General features: G+C 32.9%; 1 protein-coding gene across 1 annotated transcript in view; it reads left to right on the top strand.

The window, feature by feature from the left end:
- Positions 1-6,059: 6,059 nt before the first annotated feature.
- The window catches only part of LOC124353596 (THO complex subunit 1), a 57,051-nt gene continuing 54,683 nt past the window's right edge, over positions 6,060-8,427 (top strand). The window contains exon 1 of the mRNA XM_046803509.1: positions 6,060-6,352. Within this exon, the coding sequence (XP_046659465.1) occupies positions 6,305-6,352 (48 nt within the window). The 5' untranslated portion in view covers positions 6,060-6,304. The remainder of the gene's footprint in view (positions 6,353-8,427) is intronic.

Below are 8,427 nucleotides of genomic sequence, written 5' to 3'. Positions count from 1 at the left end.
AATAAATTCACACGGTTATTCATTATTATTTACATTCTTCACAGACATTGCGTGTTACAACTTCATTCGTAGCATGATTTATCCACATTGCTGTGTTTTATTCATGTTCAATTTTATTTATAGAAAACTGTGTTTTTGATATTCACAGGCTCAGGTTTCTTAATTCTATTAACTTGTTAACTCCTTTTCTGTTGTGTGGCAATTAATTAATGTTTATATGTCTTACAATCTAAACAATCGTTAATGATTGGCATGTAATGTTTACGAATCAAAGCCAACAGAATTGTTACTAGTTTAAGGTAGTTAAGTAATGGTATTAATAAATTTGAAATTAACACCATGTGTAAGGTACCGGAAACAATGGTCTCCAGTTTCCGGTGAGTTAGTGTGGGTACTGCAATGGATGAGTGCATTGAAATCAAATGTTTGGAACGGCTGGATTGGATTTTGGAACATTGGATCTTGCACTGTTATTTTTTTCCTTTTTTACTCTGTGGTTAATAGCTTCAGGACAAGTTCCAAACACCTCCAATAAGGGAATTTTTAATAATGGTATGTCATTGAAAAATTGACATAAAATAAGAACATTTCCCCATCATCAGTGCAGTAAGTAATGTAATTTTAAGAATACCTCACCTTTCCAACTAACATATTTTGCTGCTTCTGGGTTGGTTAGACAAAAATACAATCTCAGCACTCCTTATCACTGTTCCAGAATATGTTCTATTCTCCTACAGGGATATTTTTTGAAGTGAAAACTTCTTTAGGCGCGTTGAGCGTTTTGGTAGAGGGTAAAATCCTCGGTTCGCGTCACCGACATGCTAATGATACTAACCTGCATGAAAAAGTCAGTCTCACTGTGTTTTTTAACCGTAGACTTGGCCGCGGACTACTAACCTGCATGAAAAAGTCAGTCTCGCTGTGTTAAAACTGTCCCGGCGGAGTATGAAAACAGACTGCGAAAATCAGTGACCTTTACGGCTTCCTCTCGCGATTTAAAAGTGAAGCCAATGTCGTACAATTCTGTAAGATGCGTCAAATTAAAGCTCTTAATATTGGCAATCTATTGGTTACATTTTTAAATATTAAAAAAATTTCGAAATAATTTTTATTATTGTTTAAATTTTACATAGCGTTTACAATGACAAGAAAAAAGTAGTAAGCGAGGATTTTTTTTATTTTTTGGTCAGACAAAATTTGTCAGCGAGAAAGTTGTGTGAAAATAGATGAATATTTTTTTTGTAATTTATCATTTTTTTATTGGAAGTTTAGTTTAGCCTGTAGTAGCGTATGAAGTGATGAATGAACGTTTCTGCCGGAACTGTAGTTGGCGCATTGGCTCACTGATACCGTATTAACTCAATAAATTAGTTTATTGTGCAATAAAAATACCTTTACGAAAGAACCAAGTTAATTTAACTAATTTATTAGTTTTAAAAATATTGTGGGTTTAATTGTTATTGCAATTATATCCTTTATCCGTAGCAATAACTGTATTATTTACAACGGTGTTCAACTCACTGTTGTTCACTCGGTGTTTACTCACTTGTATTCTATGTTTAACTAACTATTATACTAGCGTGGTAAAATAGATTTCTAGTTATTTGATAATATTTTTTCGTGGATTTTAAAATTGGAAAATTAAAAACGCGTCACATTTACAATAACAGATGTACTGCTACTATAACGTATTGTTAATTACTCTCAACTTAATAGTTCCGTTTTCACTTCTATCGGCAGTCCCACGACTGCTACTGTTTTTTTTAAAAGCTTAACATAACAGCAACATTTTCTTAGAGTTACCAAGGCAGGTAATGTACAAGGACATGGGCAGTGAAGTGTTTCCTTAAATCGGAACACATGAACTGAAATCCAAAAAAATGTATCATTTTAGTTAAGACCATCGTGTTTGGTCATCATGGGCTGTATTTCACCTGGAACCTTAACATGATCAGTGAAATGTCCCTTAGCATTCTTGAGGTAAATTATTGTAATTGGAAAATTCTCCATCTCTGCAACTTATTCTGTTCGTTTCTCCATATCATGTCAAAAGGCACTGCAGTGGACTAACAGCTGATATCCTGACATAAAGGGAAAGCTTACCCTATCATGTGTGAAGTTATACAGATTTCTCCAAAATCATAATATCTGCATTTATCATGTTCCAGGCTTCTGGTTATATATATATATATATATATATATATATATATATATATATATATATATATATATATATATATATCACATCATTCCCCACTGATGCGTATCAAATTCAAATTCTTTATTCAGCATGTAGACAGAGTTAACAATGTATATGCCAAGTCAACAAATCATAACAAAATATAATAATGTCTCTCAATAAAATAATTTTACTTTTTCAAGTTTACACTATCTTATCAGCTAAAAAGTCCTTAACAGAATAGTAAGCCTTCTCGATCAACAACCATTTCAATTTTTTTTCTAAAAACTGTGTAATCTTGGACTAATCTTAAGCTTAATGGAAGACTGTTAAAAAGAATTACTGCTGAATATTTTAAATGATTTTCAAAAAATGAGGTGGAGTGTGGCGGGATATTCATAATGCATCTGGGTTTACTTCTTGTTCCATACATGTGAGTCGGAAAAAATCTATTAAAAAGGTGAAAGTTTTTATGAAGAAATGATAAGGTTTCCAGAATATAAATGGAAGGAAAAGTTAAAAGTTTGTTGGAGGAAAAAAGGTTAGCACATGAGGTTCTGGATGGGACATGACAAATTATTCTTAAAGCTTTCTTTTGAAGCCCAAACACAGACTTAGTGTTATCTGAATCCAACAAGAAGTAAATTTTGTTCTAGCAAAATTGAGGTTTCATGGTGTTAAATAAAAGAAGTGCATCTAAGCACTTAGTCTCTCTTATCCATGGGATTTCCAGAAGAGAGCAAAAACTTGGACTTGGGAATGTTGAGTATATTGTGTGTGTGTGTATATATATATATATATATATATATATATATATATATATATATATATATATATATATATATATATATAAAGCTACATCATTAACACCGGCTCCTTCATTCTAAACCAAAATCAGCCAGTTTTGAACAAACATAGTAGCCGATCAATAACTGTGTAATGAGCCCTCAATTCTAATCACTTGCCAACCTCTCCTTTAATAACACCAATCCATTCTTGTGGATAACAATACGTCGGTAGTTATGGGTATAGAATCTTACAAATAAAAAAATGGATAACACTTTTTATGGATAGTTGTTTGCCATATTATACACAATTTAGTTTTGTTCTGAACAAGAATAACGTAAAAAAAGTTTGCAATCATATTTTAGTACATCATTTTGCTATTTGATGAAGTCCTATGTTTGTTTCATGATGTTTTGGCCTACTGTACTTTTAGTATTCCTGGATATCAATAATAAATAATTAAGAAAAACGCTATGGGATCTTCTGATATATAATTTCTAGATAAAAAGTATAGGCTATGTCCAATATATGTATATAGTTTATAATGGTCAACCTAACACAATCCATATTAATTTACCTAAGTGCTTTGATTGCAATTGTGCACTGAACGAAATGTCCATCTTTGACCTCAATCAAATCTACAGAAAATAGAAAACGCGATAAAGAGAGGTTTGATTAACTCTGAAGCAAACCCATTACTACTGAATGCACCAGCAGATAACGTAACCAGCTGCAAACGGAAAATTTCCAAGTTTCGTGGCTTTTTCGCCATGCTTACAAGTTCCAAAAAGGACGAAAACAGGATCGCACAACTTAGTCAATCACACTTTGCTTCGATGTATGATATTTGCGAAACGATCCGTATCACAAATAGTTTGGGTTCGGAATCTGTTACTCAAACAAAGAGATCGGTTACCCGTTTCTTATCCGTTACTCGAGTGACTTCGAACGAACCGCATTTCGACAACTGCCGCGTTTTTCCAAACAAAGCTATGAGTGAAAGTAAGTAAAGTCTACCTTAAGACAGGATGGAGATCGTAGGAATTAATACCTTTGCCTGAGCAGTATGACCTATAAAATTGTGAAACCTCAAAAAAAAGTAGCGGACTTGAAGTATTGTAATCCTCAAAGTAGATGAGTTTGTTTTTTTACTGAGTTGTTCCATCATTGCGAAAAATATCTTATATTAAGTTTAGAGCTGTCAAGAGAGGGAAATTTCCTTGCAAAATTGGGAGACGGAGAAAAGTTTCATTTGGATGTGTAAAGCAGTATTACAAAGATTGAATTTTTGGCAACTTATTGACCTTAAAACAAAAGTCAGATTATTTATTACCTAAACTTCAAGAAAAATTATCTAGATATTCACGACGATTTGATAAAAGTGGAAGTGATGTAGATATAGAAAGTGTGTTACACGTTAAACAGTGAATTCTTTTGTCTTAACGGACATTGTTTAGAATATTGAAGTGTGAAGTACTAAAATCAAGAAAGGGCTGACATTTCTGGAAAATAAAAATCGTTCAATGCTTGACGAAACCACTTCTTAATATTCTTTAGATGATTTCATGGTTAGTCGCTAAGATAAATAAATGAACTTACTTGTTCTGTTACTTGATATGCCTAGTATGAAAGATATCAATACTATAATTCTGTAACTGGTACATAAATGAATGAACAATGAGAACACTTTATAGCGCTTATATATGCCAAGTATGAATGTATTGCAATTTTGTACTAGTGCAATTATATATATATATATATATATATATATATATATATATATATATATATATATATATATATATATTGAAGTAACTAGTAATTAATAGGTGATGTTTTACATATTTGAGTTTGAATATAGCGATTATCGAGTCGAACTATTATAAAAATGAACACAGTGCAATAACATAATAATAATAATAATAATAATAAACATAATAGCTGTATAGTTGTTGCGGTGGTGTTGCCTGACGAATAAGTCGCTGAATTGGTTGGATAATAGAGTCTTGAATTGGACCAGTCAGGACAGTCAACCTAGCAATTGAGGATCTTTTGTAGCAGTACAACGTCTGCAGAAAACCCGAGGTTCTCAAGAAGGTGGAGTCCGGATCTCGGAACAGGTCTTCAATGGGAACTTGCTGGTAGGGAAACTCCTCCCTGACTCATACCACGCGGACAAATCTTCTTTGAATACCCTCCAGTTTCTCAATGAGGACTTTCTGATGAGGATTCCACACTGGTGAGCCATATTCAAGTACTTAGCACACTAAGGCACAATAAAAAGTCTTTAAGGCAGCTGTGTCATTTCAGTGTCTTGAGAAGCAAAGAAAATACACAATTCTTAAGTTTATTTTGTTAGTACTAATCGAACATTTCATCTTGTTACAAAATGGAATTGTTCTACTTTAACTCCTTGCAATTTCTTTTAGCTGTTTTTACAATTATTTGTTGTTATATCTTACTTTAAGTTTTGAAAGGGGCTAATAATTTATAGTGTATTTTCCTTGCGAGGGTTTTGTATTTGTTTGAAACATAGAGCTAACAACTTTTTATATACTTTAGAAGGTAAGCGTACAAATTATTTTGTTAGTTTTGTAATATTAATAAACATTAAAGTCAAAACAGATTTTGTAAATGAAGTCGAAATGTGGACCACCCGAGATTGGCATGGGCCATGGGCGCGTTACGTATGATGACCACAGGTGGTCCTTATGGCACCAGTTTCAAATTTACAAATTATTCCTCAACCAACGGCAAATCAACGTGTTAAAATACATTCTAAATTGATACAAATAAATGTGATATTACAAAAAACATTGAAGTCAGTCAAAACAGGTATGTCAAAAGTATACCAGTGTTATTGAAGTGAAAAACAAGAATATGGCATTTTTCTTGAATAATTATCTATGATGAGTTTTTTCAAAGAACATCGATGGCAAGAGAGAAAAAAATCATCCACAAACATCGATTGGAGTGTTGTGTGTCAAAGCAAAATTGAGCCATATCACAAATCGAACGCTAAACGACAACGATATTTTGAAGACATCGGTTCATCGATGTCAGTCGGTATGTTTGACGTTATAGCCTAGTTCGTCTTTGTTCTTGTTGACTTATAACTGTGCACTTCCCACTCAGTTTAGTGTTGTTCTTGTCGCCATCTTGTTAAGTGGTTTAGTTCTTTATTCTGTATTTAAGCAAACTGGGACCAATGCGGTTCCTTCTTACTTTTACGTAGCTCTTGAGTTATGTTATTTTTTAGTACGGAACTTTCTAGTGTTTAAAATACTATCAAATCCAATATACTAGTAATCTTACTGTTGTGAGTCAATTCTAGTCAGAATGATGAAGACGGCAAAAACTTATGATGCGATGAGAAACGACTTTATGGTAAGATTATTCTTTAGGTATATTTTTTTGTTATTTTAAAGAATCTATAAGCCTATTCTAAAAAATATTTGAATAGCCTAATTTAATAAATGTATAATTAAGTCTAGCCTATTTTGGAATTTGTAATACCATCTCATTCCCCATTTAACAGATTATCAATGTTTACAAGTACTCCTAGAACTCCTAAATGTTTATTGTGATGAATCGGTTTATAACCATTTGCAAGCTTATTTAAACAAAATTGCCACATCTACTTAACACAGCCTATTTTCTAAAAGTGGCAATAAAAAAAGTCAAGACATTTCCAATCTCTCAGGGTTGAAAACAAAACTACCAGAATTTTGTAACTGTCTAGTTAATCTTTTTATAGTTTTTTTTCTTAACCCTAGAACTGGCAATGGTATCCACTCTGTACTGACAGCTCTATTTCAACAGCCATCCAGATGTTTTTTATATTGGAAAATACAATAACAACAACAACTTATAGTTAGTTTCCCAGTAAATAGCTATTATTTTGGTAATTGTTACATTAACGGCCGGAGCAGCAAAATGTGAGTTTCGTGTTATTAACTTATTGGAATCGTCCGACAGAACAAAACAATATAAGGTTTGACGGGTGGAAATGAGAAATAACAAGTTCTAGAACATAAAAAATGGAACAACTGTTCACGCGCGGAGCAATATTTCCATGTTGTACATCCACGTCGGGCGTCACGTGACCTTTTGTGACTGTGATTCAATCTCGTGATGACGTCATCGGATGCGGCGCCATCTTTGCAAATGTAAATGAAAAATAATCCTGAAATGAGCAGAATTTTGATCCAAATGAACAATGATTTTCTTAATTTGAGCTACAAATTAATTAGTTGTTATCGAGTTGAGGCCATCAGCGCGGGCTTCGGCAGCACTAGACAGTATCTATCAGTAAAATATCAAATTCTAGAGGGGCTGATCAGAAATATAAATTGAATAATTGTAATGCAAAAAGGCAATTATGTACAGTGTAAAAAAACTCAATAAATCATGAAAACCCTTAATATAAATATATAAATGGACATTAATAGAGAACACACCATTAGTGTGTTCCACAGAATGTGCAGAACGCCAAACTCAAACGAAGTATAGTGTTGCCTCGCTGGTTTCAAATGCAACAACAACGTGGTCACCAAACCAAAATATGTCTCTATGTCTAAGCGCGTTCTTCCAAAAAAAGGAACCTGCCCCCCCCGGGCCGATTTAAATAAATTACAATATTCAAAACTTTTTACAAATTGTTCTCTCACAACGAAACATCAAAGTCTCCCGGTTTAAAGACAATACGCAACCGCACAACGAACAAATACACTCATTATTAAAAATTCCATGTTCTATTAAAAAGGAAATAATCTCCTATTGGTTAAAATGTAAACTCTTAACACTCCCAACACACCCAATTCACTACGATTCGTCGAACTAGTGGATGATTGATCCATGATTGTCACGCACTTACTCGATCCAACCTACAGTACACAATATCTTGTGAAGCACTAACTGATGCCCAGGAGCACTCAGATAACAGATACGCTATCAGTCCCGGCCACAGGTATATTTAAGTAAACAGATTATCCAGACACAGCACACAAACAGAACATTAAAACATTAGACACTTAACTAGTTATGAATATACCCCCTAAAATCATGTTATTTGTCATTTGCACCCCTCTAAAACTATATATATTTTTGTTCAGGAGGGTGAGCAGAATACGTTGATAACGTCAAACGTGATTTGCCAGGTCGGCCTTTCCATTATTTTTAACAAAATAAAAAAATTAGAATTGTTTTTGTAAATATTTTGTTGTGCAACTGCTTAGCAATTAGTTTTCATAAAAACTGTTATGTGGTAATTCCAAAAAATATGTAGTTATCCTAAATTTTACCTTCAAATTTATTTGTTACATGGCTTTTCATGAAAAAGTGCGTCCAGTTACTGTTTTTATTTTTTATTAATTTATTTTTTTGAATTTTGATCTCTTAAGAAATAATAATATCTTTCATGGGTAGGCCTAAACATAATCTTATGACAGCATTTATACTTA

This window comes from Homalodisca vitripennis, chromosome 2 (assembly GCF_021130785.1).
Source record: "Homalodisca vitripennis isolate AUS2020 chromosome 2, UT_GWSS_2.1, whole genome shotgun sequence".
NCBI lineage: Eukaryota > Metazoa > Arthropoda > Insecta > Hemiptera > Cicadellidae > Homalodisca > Homalodisca vitripennis.
Note: the sequence above shows the minus strand (reverse complement) of the source record. Positions and strands in the feature narration are given on the sequence as shown.